The 24,348-nt window shown below is 42.4% G+C and overlaps 1 protein-coding gene across 1 annotated transcript in view; it reads right to left on the reverse strand.

Annotated features, from left to right (window-relative positions):
• CTNS (cystinosin, lysosomal cystine transporter) overlaps window positions 1–24,348 on the reverse strand; it is a 50,764-nt gene that overhangs the window by 13,548 nt on the left and 12,868 nt on the right. The window contains exons 2-8 of the mRNA XM_073616908.1: window positions 17,242–17,332; window positions 16,329–16,440; window positions 12,511–12,592; window positions 6,274–6,377; window positions 3,341–3,472; window positions 2,509–2,608; window positions 2,305–2,424 (exon numbers count right to left, since the gene is read on the reverse strand). Of these exons, the coding sequence (XP_073473009.1) occupies window positions 2,305–2,424; window positions 2,509–2,608; window positions 3,341–3,472; window positions 6,274–6,377; window positions 12,511–12,592; window positions 16,329–16,440; window positions 17,242–17,311 (720 nt within the window). The 5' untranslated portion in view covers window positions 17,312–17,332. The remainder of the gene's footprint in view (window positions 1–2,304; window positions 2,425–2,508; window positions 2,609–3,340; window positions 3,473–6,273; window positions 6,378–12,510; window positions 12,593–16,328; window positions 16,441–17,241; window positions 17,333–24,348) is intronic.

Consider the following 24,348-nt stretch of genomic DNA (forward strand, 5'->3'; position numbering starts at 1 on the left):
TAAATTTGCAGGGATTTCCTCTCACCTCCTGTTTGGCTATAGGACAGAAAGTTAAGTGAAATCTCCGCAATGGGACACAGATGGCAAAAATAAATCTGACAGGGGTTATAACCCTCCCCTTCTCTATCCAAACTGAAAAAATAGGGCATATAGAAAAAAAAAAAACAAGATCAAGGTTTGCCAGGCTTAGTGGGTCAAGGTTCGGGTCAAAAGGTCACAGTCAGCATATTTTGGGTAGAATTTATTTTTTTAATTAGAATCTGTGTCAGTGTCTTTCAGGCAAGATAAAGAAAATGCACAATGTGCACCTTTGTTTCTGGGCCCTACTACGGGTACAAACAACTAATATACACATATGTGGTATCGCTGTGGGATTGTTCCAAAAAACAGAAATGATTTCTTTTTACTATTTTGGGCCAGTTTTCCTTTGATGATAAAAAATTAAAAAATAAAAAAATCAGGGAGATATCCATTACCATTTACCACCAAAGGAAAGCCCAACAAAGTATAATCCCACCTGGATACACAAAGTAGTTTTACTAACACATGTCATGCAGAGGCATAACTAGAACCTTTAGGGCCCCGGTGCAAGAAACCATGATGGGGCCCCCCTGCCCCCTTCCATCCGAGCCCTGGGCTTCCAATTTTGGGAGGGTGTCCATGGACATCCTCCCGAAACAGTGCTTCCCGCATGCCCCCTGGGACATGCATCCAGCGCAAACACAGCGGCCCTTTACCATGTGATCAGCTGATCACATGTAAACAGACTTGCCGGTTATCCGCAGCCCTTTCCTCCCAAGCTGTGTCTGTGTGAGGAAAGGACTGCCGTTAACTGTCAAGCATGTCAGTAAATTGTTTACACTGATAATCAGTGCCCCAATCATCAGTGCCATTTATCAGTGCCCATCAATGCTGCCTATCAGTGCCCATCACTTCCACCTACAAGTGTTACCTATCGGTGCTCATTAATGCCGCCTATTAGTGCCCATCAATTCTGCCTATCAGCACCACCTATCAGTGCTCATTAATGCCGCCTAACAGCGTCCATCAGTGCCACCTATCAGTACTCTTCAATTCTGCCCATCAAAGCCCATCAATACTGCCTGAGTTCTGCCTATCAGTGTTCCTCAGTGCCCATCAGTACCACCTATCAATGCCCATCAATGCACATTAGTGCCTCCTATCAGTGCTGCCTATCAGTGCTCATCAATGTGGCCTATCAGTGCTCATCAGTGCCTCCTATCAGTGCCCATCAGTGCCTCCTATCAGTGTCCATCAGTGCCTTCTATCAGTGACCATTAGTGCCTTTTATCAGTGCCTCCTATCAGTGCCGATTAGTGCCTTCTATCAGTGCCCATCAGTGCCTTCTATCATTGCTCATCAGTGCCTTCTATCAGTGCCCATCAGTGCCTTCTATCAGTGCCCATAAATGCCTCCTATCAGTGCCCATTAGTGCCTTCTATCAGTGCCTTCTATCAGTGCTCATCAGTGCCTTCCATCAGTGCCCATCAGTGCCTTCTGTCAGCGCCCATCAGTGCCTTCTATCAGTGCTCATCAGTGCTCATCTCTCAGTGCCCATCAGTGCCTTCTATCAGTGCCCTCTATCAGTGGTCATCAGTGCCTTCTATCAGTGCTCATCAGTGCCTTCTATCAGTGCCCATGAGTGCCTCCTATCAGTGCTCATCAGTGAATGCTATTCATTTCCATCAGTGCCATCTGCCTTCTCAGGACAGCATGGCTCTGAGCGGAGCTCATGTCTGTCATGGAACAGTAGCACAGAGACATCGGCATTAATGTTCTATTTGCCCATCCATCCTCTCTGGCAGGGGATGAGAGAGGACACAGCTGATCTCACTGCTCCCCCCTCCCCTCTCCTGTGTGCTCCGCGGGCAGTCAAGTGTGACGCTAAGGAGCTCACATTTCCCACGGAGCACACAGGAGGAGGGAGGGGGAGCAGTGAGATCAGCTGTGTCCTCTCTCATCCCCTGCCAGAGAGGACAGATGGGCAAATAGAACGTTAATGCTGATGTCTCTGTGCTACTGTTCCATGACAGACACAAGCTCCGCTCAGAGCAGTGTGGGAATAGCAACCCCGCTGGGCCCCCCCGACAGTGGCGGAATGCCGGGCCCCGTCGCAAGTGTGACTGTTGCGACCCTGGTAATTCCGCCACTGATGTCATGTTTTACCCTTAGGTGGGAATGAGTTAAATACGTGCCAACTGTTGCCTAAATTATATGGCAGCATTTAGCTCTGATGTCACAAGGCAACAAACTAAGTAATGACTAAATAGTAAAGGCGCTTACCTCATAAATGCAGCATTGAATAATAGTAATGAGGGTTAGCAGCACCGCATGGAGACTAAAAAACACATCGTTGGCATCAACTGGGATCACTCCATTGGGATTGACGTGTAGAAATAGTTCCTGGAAGAGATATTAAATCAGCTCTGTTATTACTCCAGTAGACTATGCGAGATATTGTTAACACCACAACAAAACATAACTTACCCTAATGTATGGAATCCAGAAGAGTCCAACATTAAAAACACTATAAGATATGAAGCCAGTGAGATTTAACGCCAGGAAGTCAAAGCTTAGGCCCACAACGCTGCAATATAATGGAGATAATGGATGTTAATGCAATCTCTTCTATTCTATACACTCATCTACTAATGGTAAAAATAGCTCAGTCTATGTCATTTGGAAACTCTTAAATTGTATTTCTGAATGCTTAGGTGTATTTGATGAATTTGTTTTATAGGTTAAAAACACAAAAAAAATATAAAAATTCTGTTAACCCGACATTTCATATCCTGATTTGTGTCTGTTGTACCATGTACTTGTATGAGAAAGTATTCTGTCCTCTTTGTATTGTTTCATTTGTGTGAAATCCCTGGTGTTCCTGCAAGTCCCTCCGCTTTCCAATCTTCACTGACTACACTAGGCTAGAGAGCACAGTGTGGCCAGTTCTCTAGTTCTGCTGGGAACTGAGCCTGCTCTCCTCCAATGATCAGACTTGTCCTGACATGACGACCCGCCCCCAGTCATTTACTGGGAAGACCAGTGTCCTGCTGTATCTCCTCCCCTTGCCCCTATACAGCTGAGAAAAGAAAGATTGTGATCATTTACAAAAAAAAGGGGGGGGGCGTTTATAATTTTTTTTTTTTATATCTCTACATAAATGTTTTGTCTTTCATTTCTATTGTAAACTGAATGAGTTGTTTTACAAGGTGAGGGTTTACACATACTTTAACAGCAGTCTGGCAGTTTAGGCAGTGTAAATCTAGGTTTTACTTATTGTTTCAGAAGTAAACAAGCGGCTTGTTGGGTTTTTTTTTACCTTTTTCTCCTCCAATTCTCATACACCTGAGGGTAGAAGGATACAGACCAGGCCAAGAAATAAATCCAGCCAATAATCTGCTCCAGTATCTGAACAGCAAGGCTGTGAATCACCAGGAAACGGATTCTTGGCCTACAGACAGAGAGAATGATTTGTCAGAATGCTTTTCAGTCCATCAATAACTCAATACTATATTTTAATACCTGTGTTGCTGCATAAAAAGATGTTTCAGATGCTGGAAAAAGACAGTTCATATGTAACATTACTTCACATTCCAGTGATAATGGCCCCCTATGCTGATCTTAGACTTAAAATGGACTAAACCCTCCAATCCTTTACAGCCAAGGGAGCTGCCATCTTAGTCTCTGTTTGATTTGCAGTTTCCATGGTGCTGCACATGTGATGAATTATGACACCAGTCATTTGATGGCTTGGCAGTTCGGTTAAAAGGACAAGCAACTGTGACAATTAGCAATCACGGCATAGCTCGATTGTAACGGTCTAGAGAAATAGTTAAATCGGGTGTGTTTAGTTCCACTTTAGGGCTCTTTCACCTTCCTCAGTGCTCCGGCCAAGCTAAATCATCACCTTTTTTAGGCTACTACTACTCTCACCTACCTGCAAGACCAGAGGACTGGCAGGGATTGTTTTCTTTAAATTATAAATCTTATCTGAACTGTACCCAGCAAAGAAAAGCACCAAATAATCTTACAGGTTTATTGATAACCCAGAGAACCTGAATGTTTTCCTATACATTGAGTTTTATTTTTTTTTAACTATAAAAACACTTACCACAACATACAAGGCCATCCACAACATCACCCCCAGCTACATCACCAACCTCATCTGCAGATATGGCCCAAATCTTCCCCTCCGCTCCTCCCAGGACCTCCTGCTCTCTAGCTCCCTTGTTACCTCCTCCCATGCTTGCCTCCAGGACTTCTCCAGAGCTTCTCCCATTCTCTGGAACTCCCTGCCCTAGTATGTCCGGTCAACCCCTACCCTGTCCGCCTTTAGGCAATCCCTGAAAACTCACTTATTCAAGGAAGCCTACCCCACCGCCACCTAAGAAATGTATCTGAGCCACCTCCACCAGATCATCTCTGCAGCTATTACCTTTAGTACCACCTCCCCCTCCCTTTAGATTGTAAGCTCCACGAGTAGGGCCCTCCCGCCCCTTTTGTATTGAACTATATTGTAACTGTACTGTCCCCCCATTGTAAAGCGCTGCGCAAACTGTTGAACAAATGAACACACTAAGGGCTTACGCTCAAGGCACTGCCACTCCTCTGAAAAGCAATCCATGCTCTAAGCGCTTTTAAAAAGTGTTTCGCAGGCAGTGAGGGGGCGATATGTCGTCTTCTTGCTGCCCGATTTAACCTTATAATTGACGTACTACTGCACTGCAATTGTGTGCATTGCATCTGGTTGAGGTGTGGTTCCATTGCTGGCCCTGTAGAACTGCATTAGTCATGTCTGATAGCGACACCACCCAGTAAAAGCAACCTGCTGTTTAGGTTTTGCTGTGGCATGTGTACAGTTGTGAGCCACTGTATGTTTAGTGTTAAAAAACGCAGTCAGGAGGCAGTAAAGCTCAACTGAACTGTCTGGTTTTACGCCCCCCGACCTCACGTGTGAACAAGCCCTAAGGATGTAGGGAATGTAGTAGAAAAAAAATATTTGCAATAGAAACTGAAAGTGCACATACTTCATTCTGTGTAAATGGGTAGAAGAAAAACCCTATGAAGCTAATTTCTGCGTTGGCCAAATGCAGTCCATTCATTTAAACGTAAAATACCATATTTGGCCATTTAATTGCTCTAATTCCTATGCTACTTGGGGTCACTTAGTGGCCCAATGCAGTATTTTCCATTTTAAATCAATGAAAAACATTTGTTCAGCACAGCAAAAAGCCTGATAACATTAGGTTTTTTTGACACATTTGCAGAGGACAAATGTACATGTACTTTCACTAGACAAATTGCTAAGAGCCCTTGCACACTGGGGCGGGGGGCGGCGTCGGCAGTAAAACGCCGCTATTATTAGCGGCGTTTTACCGTCGGTATGCGGCCGCTAGCGGGGCGGTTTTACCCCCCGCTAGCGGCCGAGAAAGGGTTAAATACCACCGTAAAGCGCCTCTGCAGAGGCGCTTTGCCGGCGGTATAGCCGCGCCGTCCCATTGATTTCAATGGGCAGGAGCGGTAAAGGAGCGGTATACACACCGCTCCTTTACCGCTCCGAAGATGCTGCTGGCAGGACTTTTTTTATCGTCCTGCCAGCGCGTCGCTCCATTGTGCAAGCCATCGGGGCTTTCACACTGGAATGAAAGCAGCGGCACTTTCGGGGCGGTTTGCAGGCGCTATTATTAGCGCAATATCGCCTGCAAACCGCCCCAGTGTGCAAGGGCTCTTAGCCAATTTTCCTATACATACACTCCTAAGGTTATTTATGCATAGATTTGTAGCATTTTCTCCATTTTCATCAGGGCCTCTTTGATGGATGTAGCTTAAGTAAAACTGACAAAATACACACTTGCATGACTTTTCTGTATATGGCCCATGTGATGGATGTACATTCAATACAGGTGAGCAGGAGTGACAAAAATAATTCTAGGGCCTCTGAAATTGGTTAGAGAAACACAATAATACAGGATGGATATACCTGGAAGGCAGAAGAGCAGCATAGCGTAAGTCTCCCCTGGGCCCCAAGCAGTTGCTTAGTTTGCTCTGGCTACAGTTACCCCCCATTCTTTATTCATTAGGGTCAGTTGTCTAATATAGCCGATATAATCTGCACCCTGTATTGACTGCTTATCTATGGAGTTTTTTTCCATGCGGGCTTATCTCATCCAAAGCAGAACTAGACGCTGTACTCAATTTTCACATGATGGAAAGGTCCGCACTCTTAACACAAACAACAAAGTTTGAACAAACCCAGCGGTGCGAGAACTATTGCTGTACAAATAGGCTGTGACTTGTCCCACATCTTCCGCAGCAACAGTAAAAGTTGATTGGTTCGACTTTGGTAACAGGACAATCTGGAATTGGCAGAAAATAGAATAAAACAATACATTACTTACACAATATCCTATTTTACTTTTATGTCTTTAGAAAGGGTAATGTTAATATGGTCAGAGTAGTTACAGGTCCTCTTGACCTTGTGGGTTTGTATCTGCAGAACTACTGATGCTTGCACAATACTAATTCAGCAGTAAGTTAGGTTGCATAATGGCCATCATGTGATAGGAAGTATATATTAAACCAAGATCCTTATTTAAAGCAGAAATATTACCAGTACGCTCATGTTCAGGCATCAGAATAATAACATTTTAGCAAACAAATTTTGAATGAAATAATAATAATCTAACATTAGAAGGTAAACAACAATACCATGTTTTCTGTTTTTTTCTTACTTGTCTCTATACATGTCAATATTTAAAGAGTAACTCACTTTTGTTGAGAAAAAAAAATTCCCCTCTCAGTGATCTATCAAGGATTTTAACAAACTTTGTAGCAGATTCCCACCTTTTGTTATTCTGAAGAAATCCATGTGTGTTTGTCTGTGTCCATGTTAAAAGTGAATCTAATGGGAGTGGTTTCATATTTATTAATCAGCTGCTGCACCTGCAGGGCTCTAATAAGGAAAATTGCAGGCTCTGCATCCCTTTAGACGTGATTTCCTATTGGGAGTATGTTTATAGATAGGAGTAAGTGGCGCTACCTGTGTTGGATACCTAATTAATTATATAATCTCTACTAGGTGTGCAAGTCAACACTCTACTCAAAATAAAAATAAAACAAATTCCAAAAATGAATATGTGCCAATTAAGATTAATGTGCCGTGCCAATGTGTGCAAACAAATGAATCCTTATTGTGCAAAAAGGTGTAAATACACGCACATCAGTGACCGTTGATCAAAAAGTATATAAATAATCGGGTGAAGACGTCCCCCCTAAATGTGTTAAAGGGGTTAGATGAATCCGTGAATAAAAATCCTCTTTCCAACTGATGTGATCATTAGCTGTCAATCTGTTACCAATTGATATTATACATCTAATATAAGTGTTACCACATTAAATCCCCAGCAAACAGCTGGGCGGCTGGATACAGCCTAAACACAGTGTATCAGCGTTAAAAAAACATAATATTAATAAGCACAATGTGAAATTAATTAATTATTAAACCCACATTGGATGTGAAAACAATGTATTAGTGAAAAAAATATAAAAATGAAAATCAAAAAAGCCAAAAATCCATTTGTGAAAGTCCCAGCTTAAAAAGTTCCATATACTTCCATCAGATTCAAGTATTCTGTGTAAGGTGACTTTTGTGACTGCTACAGTTGATATCCAGTGACTCTGGTGCTCCCCCTCAAGGATCCCCACTCACCAGCTCCATGCGCCCCTACAGGGGTAATCAGCATATATTCTCCGGTATCCGATGCCATCTAGGATTCCAGTGAAGTTTTCCCTGGGGGTTTCCACTCCAAAACCAATATAGCCTTCAGAACTCCGGGTTCCCCTCATATGAAAGAGACAGGGCTCCCATAGTGTGATAACGTAATGGAATTTTTATTAAAAAATGCTGATTACAGCAATCAAATTACATAAAATAAATAATAAGTAAAAGTAAAATATAAAAAGGTCGAACTCCTATAAGGAGTCAGACTATCACACTAGATGTTGAGAGGTCAAGCCTAGAGAGAAGCTCGTGGATGTAAGCTGACAGCCGAGCGGCGTGCGCCTCAGCTGCGCTCCACACTCTCTCTGACCTCCGCGTGTGACGTAGGTATGTAGCTCCGCCTTACAAGTTTCGTCATCGACGTTGTCATACGCCTTTGACAACGTCGCTGATGAAACGCGAAAGGCGGAGCTATGTACCTACGTCACACGCGGAAGTCAGAGAGAGTGTGGAGCGCAGCTGAGGCGCACGCCGCTCGGCTGTCAGCTTACATCCACGAGCTTCTCTCTAGGCTTGACCTCTCAACATCTAGTGTGATAGTCTGACTCCTTATAGGAGTTCGACCTTTTTATATTTTACTTTTACTTATTATTTATTTTATGTAATTTGATTGCTGTAATCAGCATTTCATTTTTTAATAAAAATTCCATTACGTTATCACACTATGGGAGCCCTGTCTTTTTCATATGAGGGGAACCCGGAGTTCTGAAGGCTATATTGGTTTTGGAGTGGAAACCCCCAGGGAAAACTTCACTGGAATCCTAGACGGCATCGGATACCGGAGAATATATGCTGATTACCCCTGTAGGGGCGCATGGAGCTGGTGAGTGGGGATCCTTGAGGGGGAGCACCAGAGTCACTGGATATCAACTGTAGCAGTCACAAAAGTCACCTTACACAGAATACTTGAATCTGATGGAAGTATATGGAACTTTTTAAGCTGGGACTTTCACAAATGGATTTTTGGCTTTTTTGATTTTCATTTTTATATTTTTTTCACTAATACATTGTTTTCACATCCAATGTGGGTTTAATAATTAATTCATTTCACATTGTGCTTATTAATATTATGGTTTTTTAACGCTGATGCACTGTGTTTAGGCTGTATCCAGCCGCCCAGCTGTTTGCTGGGGATTTAATGTGGTAACACTTATATTAGATGTATAATATCAATTGGTAACAGATTGACAGCTAATGATCACATCAGTTGGAAAGAGGATTTTTATTCACGGATTCATCTAACCCCTTTAACGCATTTAGGGGGGACGTCTTCACCCGATTATTTATATACTTTTTGATCAACGGTCACTGATGTGGGTGTATTTACACCTTTTTGCACAATAAGGATTCATTTGTTTGCACACATTGGCACGGCACATTAATCTTAATTGGCACATATTCATTTTTGGAATTTGTTTTATTTTTATTTTGAGTAGAGTGTTGACTTGCACACCTAGTAGAGATTATATAATTAATTAGGTATCCAACACAGGTAGCGCCACTTACTCCAATCTATAAACTTGCTTTAACTTATCTCGCCTCATGAGGGTGTGTAATAAAGGGGGGGCTGCAAGCCTGGGTCCGTGAGCGCGGAAACCTTTACTTATTATTAATCCTATTGGGAGTATCTCACCAAAAATTACATTTTTGTTGCAGGGGATGCCTGTTATCTGACTTGTATCTTAGTGTAGACTTCTGGGAAAATCAGTGAGCCAATCACACAAGCAGGAAATTATGTTTCTGGGGGGCGTTCTGTACACAATTTGTTTACAGAACACCTCCAGTTAACCATATTGCATTGCATTTAACGGAACATTAAAGTGCTGCAGATTGAAAAGGAAAGGTAATTTTTTTAACTACAATATGACTTACAACATAGGTTGGACTTGATGGACTTGTGTCTTTTTTCAACCTCACCTACTATGCAACTATGTAACTATATGACTTGAGTATCAATTGTATATGTTATATTTTTTTTTAATTCGCAATTTTTTTTTCCCATGGAAGTGAAGTTACCCTTTAAATCCTTCTCATATAAAAACAGGGGGATTGTTTAGCACAGGGATTCCCAGAAACATTGGCACATGTTTGAGTCTGAGCTTTCCATGGTACGTGAATGCACATTAAATGCACTGAAATGCATCTGAAAATAAATGGCAATGGGAATTACTGCTGAAAAATAAGGAGATGAGTTTTCACGTGTGTCTGGTAAGACGGCGATCTGAGACAGTTTGTGCCTTACTGCAATTTTAACCAGTCAGCAGTGGCACACAAAGGCTGCTTGTGACTTCTAGTGAAAATTCTAACCACAGAAAAAAAAAAAGTATAAACACCAGATATACAGTAAATGTGCAAGTTCAGCAAAAAAATCTTTCTTTAAAAATGCCAAAAATGTTCCCACTTGCTAGATGCATATTCCTCCAAAGTGTAAAAAGCATTTTTTTCCACAGAAAACCAGTACCTCTTATATTTACACATATTCTCCAGCACTCCACTACAAATCAAAAAAGTTGCCACAACTAGCAATAGGAAATGCATCCATCTTAAAGAGGAACTGCAGTCTGCTCACATAATTTGTAATAAAAGCATCTTTGCCATTCTGAAGCTTCCCTCCAACCAATTTGCATATTATTTTATATATACTGTGATTCTGTACTTGCCAAATATGCTGCAGAAATCTCCCTCCACTGGCTGCAACCATTTTAACTGTGGGCAGCTAAGGATGCTGCCTGTTCTCTTCCTGAATTTACACAGATACACCTCCAGCCCTGCAGCTCTCATTGTCCCTCTTATGACTTATCCCCCTCCCTTTCTGGCAAACTCTCATAAGAGTGAGAGAGAGAGCTGTGCATGATGTCATAAGCCTAGGCTTTTTTACCAGACAGGAAACAGGAAGTGGGTTGTATAAGGTATTTACTGGCAGAAAAAGATGTTTTACTATCCAAAGTTAAAACAACAAGGGCAGAGGATTTAATAGATGGAAAGATGAAAAAATTACTGAAGTTCCGCTTTAACATAACCAAAAGGTATTTCCTTGTAACAAGGACACCAACTCATCAAGAAGGACTCTTTGCTTTGATAGAGAACATTTTGAGACATATTTCATGATTACAGTGATATGATGGATGGAGGGAAACATATTTTGTCATCAGTAAACTGACCAGAGATATGATGATAAGATATGTAGGGTAGAGTTTTTACTAAAGCTGTGCTGGGGATAAAAGTATGTAAGCTACAGTGTTTTCCCAAAAATAGGCCCAGGTCTTATATTAACTTTGGCATCAAAAGACACAGTAGGGCTTATTTTCGGGGGAATTCTTATATTGTAATGTGCTATCTTTTCTTCCCTTCTCCCTCCCTGCCTGTCAGGAATCCCCTGTGTGAACCAAGTTAAAGTGGTTGTAAAATCCTATAATCCACTCTATTACAGTATTACATAATGTACAATGTGTGCGTTTCTTTAAAATAATTGTGCCAAACATCTTCGTTACAGCGCCGCTCTGCGCTTCCGTGACCCACCGGAGCTCTCTTCCCTGCTCTAAGCACTGCAGAGGGAGGGACCGAGATACCCCGCTGACAGCTGAGAGAAGAGAATGAGAGCAGCAGGAGGTCAGCTGAGCACCGCTGTACTGAAGGTATTTGGCCCAATTATATTACAGAAACACACACATTGTACATTATATACTACTATAGTAGTAGTATATAGTAGTAGTATACTACTATAGTAGGATTTTACAACAACTTTAAACTAGGGCTTATTTTCGGGGTAGGGCTTATATTGCAGCCCTCCTGGAAAAAAAGAAAATCACAGTAGGTCTTATTTTCAGGGTAGGTCTTATTTCGGGGAAACACGGTGGTTGGCTTCTTCAATGTAAGTTTTATGTCATGTTTATTTTTTTCACAAGTGTCTTTATGGTCTCATTTATCTAGGCCATGGTATGTCTAGAAGTAATTAGTCACATTCATCTGGACTTGTTCTATAAACTTGAAGACATACCACAGCTTATCCAAGCCATTTCTTCAGTTTTTAGAATTGAAGCAGTTGCTTGGATAATATCTTTATATATTACAGAACAAGTCCAGATGAATTTGACTACTACTAGCCTTTTTCTCAAATGATTTCATAATAATGACAGCTCTTCCTTCACTCTACACACTATCACAAACCTTTCTCAAGAAGTTATTGGCAGCAGTGGAGGAGTCCGTTGAGATCCCTCTTAATACTGGAGATGATGCTATATGAAACATGTTCAAGCTCCTGCCTCCTCTAGCCCAAATCCCCCCCTCCCTGTGACGGTGCACCTGCTGTCACAATTCAAAGCTGTGAGGCTCTGCCCACACGGCCGCATCATTTATTCACAGAGTTCTGTGAATAATGAACAACAAGCACCATTGGCCACTGCGGCTGATGGCTTGTAGTTCACAATGAACTGCGAGGGTGCTGATGAGCGTTCTCATAGTTCATCGATTCTTCCTGCAATTAGGTAACTGCCTGCTCATATTGAAGGTACGGGCACACAGTGTACTGAGTGTCTGCAGGATCCTGGCATTGCACCCATGAGCTGCTGATCCTGTGTAAAAAAAAAATAATAATTGCACATTTTTTACTTCAAAGAAGTGCATTTATTTTTTTAATAAAAGGTGAACTTATCCTTTAAATGGCAGGTCTATTTCACATGTACATTATATGTTATGTATACATTACTTACTTGTTCAGGAAGGTGGACAATGGTTTTGTTCTTAGAAGAGTAGGTAATGTTGAATGTAAACACAGCAATCTCATTCAGTGGTCTAGAGAAAGAATTGGGGGAAAACGCACACATATGAGCAAGCAAGCTAATCCTATTTGCTCCACATGAACATAAGAACATTGAGAAAAAGAATCCATATTCATTTAATTGAAGTCCCTCAGTTTTGTAGTACGAAAAGGAGATTAAAAAAAAAGTACTTCATCTATTTCCTCACTGTAAAGATAGCCATAGATAGATTTACTACTCAAAGCCCTTACACCTGGTGCACCTACATAATGGTGGCGATGTTGGAACACAGAATGGTCCAGGTCATGCCTGCTAGTGCTTGCGCTTCAATGATTAGCATAAATGCGGCAGATTTCAGTCAATTTGCATAACATATGCATGGATGTTTAAATAATCACTCATTTTTAAGATGAGAATGAAGAGGTTTGGTCTTTTAGGATCAAGGTTTAGGATCAAGGTTTATAACAGGGAGCAGAGATCAACTTTGTTATGCTCCATTTGCTGTGCACCTTTCGGACCATCTCATTCGTAAAATTTGAGTTGCAGTGTGTAGTCAGCAAAGACCAATGGAGTTCTCTCTACTTAACAGAGCTCTGCAAATGAAAGAAAGCTGGTCATGTGACTTTGACAGGTCACTGTGTTTTTTAAATGTCTGTTTTTTTTATTTAACAGCGATATAGCGTCTCTACATTTTAAATGTGCCTCTTTCAGAAATTACAAAATTAAATGTCTAATAGGTAAGACCCAAACCTGATTTTCATTTTGAGTGAATTTCAGTAGGATCGGTTATCTACTGGGAAGATCTCGACTACAGTTATCAGCTCAGCCCCCTTAAAGTGTTACTAAACCCACAACAGTAAAATCAGTCTGTATATACAGTAAAGCATGCTTGTTATACTCATTGTAGAACCTGCGTACTGTGTAAAAAGGCGTTTTGACCCTGTCTTCTCTGATCCTCCCCCTCTTTCACAGCCCCCAATTCATCTCCTGATAGACCAGAGCCTTCGGGGCACTCTGCACTTCCTGAAGAGCCATTCACGGCGAAATATATGTCGGAGCGGAGGATCCGTTATTTCCGGGTCCATTTTTTTGGGTCCATTTTCCGGGTCCATTTTTTGATATACCACACCAGGCTTTGCAGCTTCAGAGTGAGACGGGGAACGCACGCTACCTCCAGAGGTCAGTTGACTCACACACGCTGTTTATACCTAGTGCCAGGCCAGGCACTATCGCATCTCCTTCCTGAGTGGTCATTGGAGTGGATTCATGCCATTAGTGGAACCGATTTGGGGTTCCCAAAGTGTTTCTTGACCATCCTGTAAAAAGGGGTTAAACAGCTCTGGTGAGAGGCCATCTTTATATTGAGCACTCGTGGTGGAAGATCTAGAAGTTTTATCTCAGATCATTCCGTTTTGGTGTTGGGATTTATTCACTTATGGACTTTATGCTTGCTTATTTTCTCATTAATGTGCACATTTGAGTTTGACGCAGTGTTTTCTTTGTGACAGTTTTTTTATGTGAACATGTATAGCGCCTTATTTTTTATTTTGTAATTTCGCACAGTTCCAGTGATTTGTTCACTTTAAAGGGGCCAGCTGTTTGTTTTTATATGTTCTCATCCCCACCAGGCGCCATTTTTTGGTACACATTTTATGCTCCGTTTGGGGTGTTTTGCTAGAGAGTTTTTTTTTCTTGGGAGAGTGCATGTGATGAGCACAGGGCCAATTAGCACTGTCCAGACAGAGGGCCAGTCTCACAGTTCAGTCAGAGGAGAATGAAAACTCCTCCTACAAGCTTTAACCAGTGCTCGGCTGGACACTGATAGAAGTCACAAGACTGCCATATATTGCTGATGAGAAAAGGTATTTAGGAGTTTATATTTACTAAAATAATTGCATTGTCATGTTCTGTGTACTGTGGCAGACCAGATATAGTGAATGCAGGGTCCTGGGTTTAGTAACACTTTAACCTATGAAATCATTTTTATACATTTAATTAAAGTGATATTAAAGTCAATCAAGTCAAGTCAAAATGAGCTGCTTACGTGCTCTTGTGTTTTGTTTAGTTTTTTTAATTATTTTTGTCTTCTGACCTTCCTCTTCATTCTGCCTTCAGCCACACTGTCTGACTCCAGGTGCCCAAGAGCCCCCGTGTCTGCCAGGATCTATGGAATCCCGATGGAGTCTCCACTACGTGCGTGCTCCTGTTTAAACATTAATCTTACATGCAGCCGTTCCTAGAACCACACGCACAGACAGAGCAAGAGGGACAACGGGCCAAAGCCACACCTCTCCTCTTCCTCCACAGTGATGATTGACAGTGGCCCCCGAGGCAGCATGGCTTTGGCTCTGTGTCCCTCTCCTGAACAGTTGCCTGCAAGGTTGTAGTTCTAAACAGGAACACGCATGTAGTGGAGACACACTTGATTGCATTTTATAGATTTGTCTTCATATTATATTGTTTTGGTAAATGCAAATGCGATTGTACAATCTCCTTAATAGTTTCCAAATCCATGTCATAAGAGGACGAACCTAAACAATTTATTCGATTACTATCCAGTCAGGCAAATCCTTGTACTACATAGTTGATGGTGGATCTGAAGGAGGTTGTAAAAATCAAATTGTATGGTGTATCAATAGCTTAATGCCTAGTACACACATGATAAAAGCAGACGCAAAACACTGCTTTCAAAGCGACCGTGCGATAATTTTGAGAGCCAATCGCGAAATTATCCGAAGGGACAAGCACAACATTTTTTCTTGTATGATACCAGAACAAACGATTTTCATTCAGGAGTACAGTATTTATCCAAAAAAAATTTAATGACCAAGACCACTCATTCACAGAAATTAAAGAATACATTAGAATACATTGCATCACTTCCGAATTTGTATTCTGTCATACAAGAATTTTCGTAATATCTTCATTTTCAATATGAGACTAGCATGCTTGAAAAAAAAAAAAAAAATGGACGATCATTGGTCCGATATTCTCACCCTGTGTAAAAGGTTTAAAGAATAAGTTCACCTTTTGACAAAAAAATAAAAAAAGGAATATTTTTTGCAGGTAAAAAAATGATGCGTTATATTTTGTTTCAGGAGCCTGTAAATCATTGCACCAGAGATCAGCATCGCTGATGCCATGCAGGTCTCCTGCAGATCTGTCAGTGTATCAGCTTGCTCGTACCTCGTACGGGCAAACCAAAACATTCAGACAGGAAGAATGAATGAAAGACCAGTGCTCACAGTGCCATGGTAGTTCATTGAAAATTACAAGCCGAACCTTTCCAGTCACAGAGAGCTGTGAATGAGTGACATGGCAGGCTGTGTTTTTTTTTGACAGCTAGCAGGGGGAAGAAGATCCCTGCTAGCCGTCACAGTGAGGAAGCGGGAAGTGCAGGGGCCGGTGCATTCATAACATGTTACACCCCAAATATGGGTGTAACATGTAATGTGTTATGAAAGGCAAACTTATCCTTTAAGGCACACCACAATGTGAGTGTACAATTCCTATCAAATCTTAATTATATTTACCAAACTATGTAATATGTGGTCAAACCTTTACCATCAAAGCTATTTCAATCAAAACACACCAGCTTTTATTCTACAGCTGTCATTTTCCATTGCAGGTATTTCAGTCTCATTGGTTATTTTAAGACGTCTGAAGCAGTTCTGCCATAGGCAATTTCATAAAGAACATGTTATTGAAGCAATAGGAACTCGCAGCAGCTGAGCTTTCAGAAATAAACAGTATAAAAGAGAACCACCTACATTAAAGTCAAGGTTATATTTGTAGAGCTGCCATTTTCCATGCTTACAACATCTGGAAGGGAAGCTCTGAATGCAGAATCACTCCACACAGCAGGCGACACAGTCTCCGCTCCTGAAATTTAACATGAAAGGTTATATTGAAGATGCAATGAACATATGATGTACAGCAAGTGACAGACCAAAGCAACAATGCCCCCTACTACCCTGCCCACCACTGTACCATAACTCACAAAAGCTAGAAGATTGTATAGAATATTTACCTGCTGCGTCTCATTGTGGTTTATAATGGGGCCATGGCATGGCATTTCTTCTGTAGGGGAGAACAGGGATCAGAGTACAGGCCCATGCACTGCAGCCTTCCAAGCACATTACAATCCACTCTTCAGCTTTCAAAAAAGTGTTCCTTTGCCATTCTCTACCTGTACCCAATATGCTGTCTGTCTGCAAAAACTCTGACTAGGCGAACCCCCTCATCTGTCTAAATGCCAGGACGTTACAAGTGCACTCCCAACATGAAGAAATTAACACACTTGCTTGTTCAAAGGCTGCGCATGTGCAGTGCGCAATCTCTCCCTCTGTAGCTGCATCAGCTGAACTCAGGGAGAGAGATTCCACATTGCGCATGCACAGTCTTTGAATTAGACAGTGTGCTTGATCCTTTGGTGCTGGAAGCGCCCTTGCAACTTCCTGCCTAAATGGAAGAAGAGTCACCTGACTCACCTAGTCAATACTACAGAATTTTTGTGGGCATGCCATGTATGGAGTACAGGTATGGAATGAGAAAGGAGCTATTTTTAAAGAGAGGATAGTAATGTGCCTGGGAGGCTGCAGTTTATGGAGGGGGGGGGGGTATTGGTTGGGAAAACTGTCCCTAAAGATGAACTTACCCCTTAAAGTCTATTCTAACACTTACCACAAAGAACCATGCAATGAAGGAGAAAGAGGGTGAATATGACGCACTTCATTTTCAAGATCCTTTCCATATTTTGTGATGACCATCAGACCTGCAAAACCAATACATGCAATTTAGTCTTCTTTGCACATGTTGGCTCTTTCTACATTTATCAAAATTACTTCTTAAAATACTGTCCTTATTTCTCTACAGCAACCTATAGGATTTATCCTGCCACCTTTCCACCATCTTTTTCTAATGCTGTTACAGGTAGGTCAGATGACATGCACACAGGTAAGTAAGACTGTATCCAAGAGATCATTCCATTCTCACATGCAGATATCATGGCTCCCTGCAAAAATGTGAACTGGGCATAAGGTATGCCTCACGCACGGCCAAGCCGAGGCAGAAGAGGCACCCCAACTTGGATAACATGATGTGGGGGACACAGCCACCTCTGTATGGCCTGGGCATTTCTTGCATTGTGCAAGACTGTGCTGCCAAGCTTATAGCTCTACATGTTGGTATCCTTGCCTCGGGTGCCAGAAGACTGTGTCCTAACAGACTGCATGGCATCCAAGATATAACCAGTAGGTAAACCTAATCGCTAAAATCTCATATAAACTTTATATATAAATGGTAGTTGCGCGCTACTATTCAATAAGATAAACAAACAGAATTGCTGCTGCTGTCACCTATGTGTTCCCACAAGAGATAAGATATATAGTAAGTGAATGAGACAGCGTTGCATTTAAAACAAGATAACAAACTATCACAAAATAAGTAAAAATAAAGGTGCTCAAGAAAGTCCATTAGTGACATATAGGTGATATATCTTCTACTAGCATGCAGAGAGATGTGGAGTTTTTTCCTTGCTTCAAAACAACTTCCACACCAATAGTGCTCCCGCCACCATGTGCAATGCTCGCTCACCTCCTTATATGACCCTGCAAGGGCTCAAACACGCCTTGCACACAGTGCAACTTCAGTGATGCTCCAAACTGGTCCTTGACTATTTCTGTTAGGTTTCCTCTAGATGAAGCCACGAGGTAGGTGGCGTAACTAGTAGAGGTGGAGCCTGGCGGTGGAACCTTTGGCAACAAGTGAGATTTGTCCTATGGATTCTGTATCAATGCTTTTAATTTTTTAAATAAATGTGAGTTGAATATTAGCTGGGATAGTGAGGTTCTGTTTTTAATCCCCCGGATACTGCACTATTGGAGGCACTTTTGTTTCTTCTAGGTTACTGTGGAACTATCGGCAGCCAATGTGAAGTCAAGTTTGAAGCAGAATAGTGGAAGGAAACTGCACCTGTTGTAGATTATGATCTGTTCCCTGAGAGCCTGAGAAACAGAAATTGTCAAGGACCAGTTTGGAGCATCCCTGAAGGGAGAGTTGCACTTGTGCAAGGCGTGTTTGACCCCTTGCAGGGTCTTATAGGAAGGTGAGTGAGCATTGCACGTGGTGGCGGGAGCACTATTGGTGTGGAAGTTGTTTTGAAGCAAGGAAAAAAAACTCCACATCTCCCTGCATGCTAGTAGAAGATTTATCACCTATATGTCACTAATGGACTTTTTCTTGAGCACCTTTATTTTTACTTATTTTGTGATAGTTTTTGGTTATTATGTTTAAATGCAGTGCTGTCTCATTCACTTACTACATATAAACCTTTTTAAGGTAATCTAAAAAAAACAAACAAAAAAACACACACATTTCAACACACATTATGCAGGAATGTATTGTTTTCACCGTCAGCAAACCCTCCCTAAGAAATGCCATGCAGCCATTGCTAGAGTGCATGTAGACAGGAAGGGGCTGCAAAAAGAGTGCAAGAAAAAAACATCACTGGGACTGAGAAAAGGGGAAAACAAGTATTTTATTTAACTCCTTTCCTGTCCAATCTATAGCTGAAAGGCGGCTACAGCGCAGGCTTACCGTGCCAGGAGGGTATCCATGGACGGCCTCATCAGCACACATTAGTGAAGGAGAAAAATTATCTGTTTGCAAAATTTTATAACAAACTATGAAAAATGTTTTTTTTTTCAAAATGTTCAGTCTTTCTTCGTTTATTTAGCAAAAAAAAAAAAAAAACCCAGTGGTGAGTAAATACCACTAAAAGAAAGCTCTATTTGTGTGAAAAAAAAATGATAAAAAGTGAATTTGGGTACAGTGTAGGATGACCGCGCAATTGTCATTCAAAGTGTGACAGCTGAAAATTGGCCTGGGCAGCAAGGGGGTAAAAGTGCCCCGTAGGCAAGTGGGTAAAAAAAAAAAAGGCAAAGGTTTAAGGTACACAGTGCGATAGTGAACTAAATGTGCTTCAGTTAGGATTCATATGTATTTTCTTTTATGTACCATTTAAAATAGTTTATGTTTTTTATTAAATGTTTAATTTGTGAAAATATGGAAAAAGCTGGATTTATATTTTAATCTACCCCCGGAGTCACTAACTGAATAAACTGTAATATTGCACCATTTCTTCTACAAACACCAAGAACTCTGCAATTTTGATATTTGTCACTGATTAACTTCCTGTAACATTATCTTGATTCACTCATCTTGGTGCTGAACTGCACAATACAAATGTCACTGCAAAACAATACGAAATGTTCTTCTATTATGTTCCTATGCACGCCTTCTCACTATAGGGGTTATTAACGAAAGGCAAATCCACTTTGCACTGCAAAGTGCACTTGGAAGTGCAGTCGCTCTAAATCTAAGGGGTAGATCTGAAATGAGGGGAAGCTCTGCTGATTTATGATCCAATCATGTGCAAGCTAAAATGCTGTTTTTTATTTTCCTTGCATGTCCCCCTCGAATCTACAGTGACTGCACTTCCAAGTGCACTTGCAGTGACAAGTGGATTTTCCTTTAGTAAATAACCCCTTATGTGTTCAATGTTAAATCTGAATTAAACCCAAAAATAAAAATGTTTTATTTATTGCAGCTTACCATTACTAAGAGGTGGTGGCAATAGTTTTCTTTTTTGTTGTCTGCTGTACCATGTACTTGTGTTAAAAAGTATCCTGTTCTCTTTGTATTGCTTACTTTGTGTGAAATACCTGGTGCTCCTGCTAGATCCTCTGCTTTCTTTTTGCAAATTGACCACATTTTGTGGCCTGTTTTCTGGCTGTGCTGGGAGACATCCTGCCTGTCCTCCAATGGTCAAAACTTGTGCCAACATGCCCCTCCTACACTGCTCTTTAGGGCCCTTTCACACTGGGGAGGTTTGCAGGCGCTAATAATAGCGCCTGCAAACCGACCCGAGAGTGCCGCTGCTTTGATTCCAGTGTGAAAGCCCCGAGGGCTTCCACACTGGAGCGGTGCGCTAGCAGGACGGGAAAAGTCCTGCTAGCAGCATCTTCGGAGCGGTGAAAGAGCAGAGTGTATACCGCTCCTTCATCACTCCTGCTCATTGAAATCAATGGGACAGCGCGGCTATACCACCGGCAAAGCGCCTCTGCAGAGGCGCTTTGTGGTGGTTTTCAACCACCCCGCTAGTGGGCGAATACCGACGGTAAAGCGCTGCTTACAATAGCGGCGCTTTACCGCCGACGCCGCCCCCACCCCAGTGTGAAAGGACCCTAACTGGAAAGATCCACATATTGCTCTTTCTCTGCCTCTTGAGATATGGTCCCTGCCCAACCACAGGTCGCAGGAAAGAAATTCCCCCATCAACACAGACAGCATTGATGTGGGAATCACTCCAGCCGGGCCATAGTCTTCTCGGGGTGGGGGAAGCCATTCCCGCTGGGAAAAGACAGTAATTATTGCTAGCGGCTATAGAAGCCACTAGCAATAATCGCAAGAGAATCCGGCAAGTGACGGAACCGCCTGGCATACTGCTCGGCAGACCGAGAGCTAATACCAGCCCATATACCCCAAGCATCGTATACAGAAAAGATGTTAGGATAAGAACCAAAGGAATGACTGTTTATTGAAACTCAGACACATACTTTACACCCCACAGGAAGACATTCCCCTCTTGAGGATATTAGCTTGACAATGCAAACTGCAAACACCAATCCAATTAACAGCTTACAACTAACAGTGATCTTAAAGTGATTGTAAAGTTTGTTATTTTTATAGGAAAAAAAAACAAGACATGTTATACTTACCTGCTCTGTGCAGGGAATTTGCACTGAGCAGCCCAGATCCTCCTCTTCTCGGGTCCCTCTTCTGTGATCCTGGCCCCTTCTTCCTGTTGAGCGCCCCTACAGCAAGCAACTTGCTATGGTGGCACCGGAGCCGAGTCACAGCTCCCTGTGTCTATTCAGACACAAAGCCCGGACCCGTCCCCTCTCTCCCCTGATTGGCTAGCTGGCTTTGATTGACAGCAGCGAGAGCCAATGGCGCCGCTGCTGTGTCTCAGCCAATTAGGAAGGAGAATCTCGGCGTCTGAGACACTCGTGCACATCGCTGGACAGAGAGGGACCTGAGGTAAGTGTTAGGGGGGCTGCTGCACACAGAAGGCTTTTTATCTTAATGCATAAAATGCATTTAGATTAAAAAAAAAAAACTTCTGCCTTTACAACCCCTTTAATTAACCAGTAATCTATTTAGGCCCCTTTCACACATGCGGACAGTATGTCCGTATTTCATCCATCCGTTTTCGGATGAAATACGGACATGCATGCATCCCTATGGGATAGCGGGTGTCAGCGGATGAACATCCGCTGACACCCTATATCATCTGTCCCCGCTATGGTCCGATTCTGCAGATGGAGAAAATCCTATTTTTCTATCCGTCTGCAGAGCAGATCGGATGAACACAGACAGATGGTCCGTGTTCATCCGATCCCCCCATAGGGCTCAGCGGAGATCAACGGAGCGATCCCCGCTGAGCAAGCAGATGTTCACGGGGCGGATCATCACGGATCCGTCCTGTGTGAAAGGACCCTTAAACAGTAAGTTAATCAACAAACATACAACAACCCACAATAATTTGGTTACAAGGTAAAGTGGATACAATGCTAGCAGACAGACAGAAACAATAGGTGATCCAATTAACAATGGGAAGGCACACAATCGGAGAGACCTACTTAATAAACATATAACACATTAATAAACAGACTATCTGGTATTGGTGGCTAGTTTCCGATCTGTCTGAGCAGTCAATTGAGCATATTAATGATAATGAGGAAAGCTAATAATGGGATAGAATATTTGTTGAGGATAACTGTATATGTATATAAACAGCGTTAAAACGTAATAATTTAAATGGAATATTTAAGTCAGGTGTATAATACTGTTAATTCTTCAAGCAGAAGGGGGATTAATGGCTCTGAAGTGATTTGACTGATGATTCAAATATCTGTTGAGCGCACATGTTTTTGTTGTACATCAGAAAAAAACGAATACAAATTATGTGATTTGAAAAAAATAAACAGACTATACAGCAGGATACCCCCTCCTAGTACCAGATTGCTTGAGCTGATTATATTAAAGGGGTTGTAAAGGTAAAAATTTTTTCACCTTAATGCATTCTATGCATTAAGGTGAAAAAACTTCTGACAATACCGCCGCCCCCAGCCCCCCCGTTTTTCTTACCTGAAGCCTCGAAAGTCAGCTTCTCGTTCCCGACATCTATTCCTCCGCTCACCCTGGCCGCTGATTGGCTACAGTGGATGGATTGGAAGCAGCGCAGCCATTGGCTCGCGCTGCTGTCAATCACATCCAATGACGCGGTGCGCTGGGGGGCGGGGCCGAGTGATACAGTGAGCGGCTATAGCCGCCGGCTGTATCACGGGAGCGCGCCCGCAAGCACTAACCACCATGCGAGGGAGCTCGCATTAAGGTGGTTAATGCTTGCGGGGAGGAGCTGAAACAGCCGCCGAGGGACCCCAGAAGACCAGGTTCGGGGCCACTCTGTGCAGAACGAGCTGCACAGTGAAGGTAAGTAGAACATGTTTGTTATTTTAAAAAAAAAAAAATTTTACCTTTACAACCCCTTTAACATCTGCTCTGAGTCTCATAGTCTGAAGCAGTCATTGTTGGTTTGGGCCTAGAGACTCCAAATATGTATATGAGTATTGTGTGTGTTTTGGGGAAACATGGACTTGAATCTGAAGCAAGACCACTCCAAGTGTCCCCCAGGCATACAGCTCCGAAATAGCAGTGTCCCCATAAAGTGATTGTTTTTGTTTTTTTAAACAAACCTTTACAAACAAACAAGTCATACTTACCTCCTCTGTGCAAGGGTTTTGCACAGAGTGGCTCCGATCCTCCTTTTCTGGGGTCCCCCGGCGGTGCTCCTCCTCCTCGAGTGCCCCCACGGAAAGCCTCATTTCAAGGGGGCACTCATTCGGGCGCGCTCCTGAGTCCCACTGCTGTGTCCATTGACACAGACAGCAGAACTCGGCTCGCCCCCCGGCTCCCATATCACTGGATTTGATTGACAGCAGCAGGAGCCAATGGCTCCTGCGGCTATCAATCTATTCAATGAGGACCTGACACAGCAGCTGGAGCTCATCCTCTACGCTGGAACGAACGGGTTCAGGTAAGTAAAAGAGAGGCTCTGGGGGGCTGCTGCATCACAGAAGGTTTTTCACCTTAATGCATAGAATGTATTAAGGTGAAAAACCTAGAGACTTTACAACTCCTTTAAAATCCAGGGCCCATAGTCAGTGGGTAGGAGGCTTGCCCCTAGTCCCCTCCGAAAGCCTCTGTCCCAATTTGGTCTGTCACAGTACCCAAGTTGATCGATTTAAATCATGTATGACCGGCCGTACTGACTGATCGGGAAAAAAAAATGAACCGTCTATGGCCAGCCTTACTGTCTTAGGGTGGCTTCTCTCTCTATAGAGGAGTATTGGAGCCATCCTTGGACAGCAGCGCTGCCTGGGCAAGGTAGTGTTCTACAAGCAAGGTGGATGGAGGAAACCCCCCAGCTGGGACATTGTATTCTGACAGCAGGACTCAGAATACATTGATCAATGGCTACAGCCCATATTTCGAACACGGATGGCCAGACACGGATCGAAATTTGGCCGGTATCTCCTTTTGTGATAAAGGTCTTGCATAAACAAAAGCTGACCATTGTAAGCGCCCCTGTCAGTGGTAAATGGTTTGTCTCAATCCTCTAACTGATACTTTTGCTGGAGATCCTGTAGGAAGTTGAAAAATAAC

This window comes from Aquarana catesbeiana, linkage group LG02 (assembly GCF_042186555.1).
Source record: "Aquarana catesbeiana isolate 2022-GZ linkage group LG02, ASM4218655v1, whole genome shotgun sequence".
Taxonomy (NCBI): Eukaryota; Metazoa; Chordata; class Amphibia; order Anura; family Ranidae; genus Aquarana; species Aquarana catesbeiana.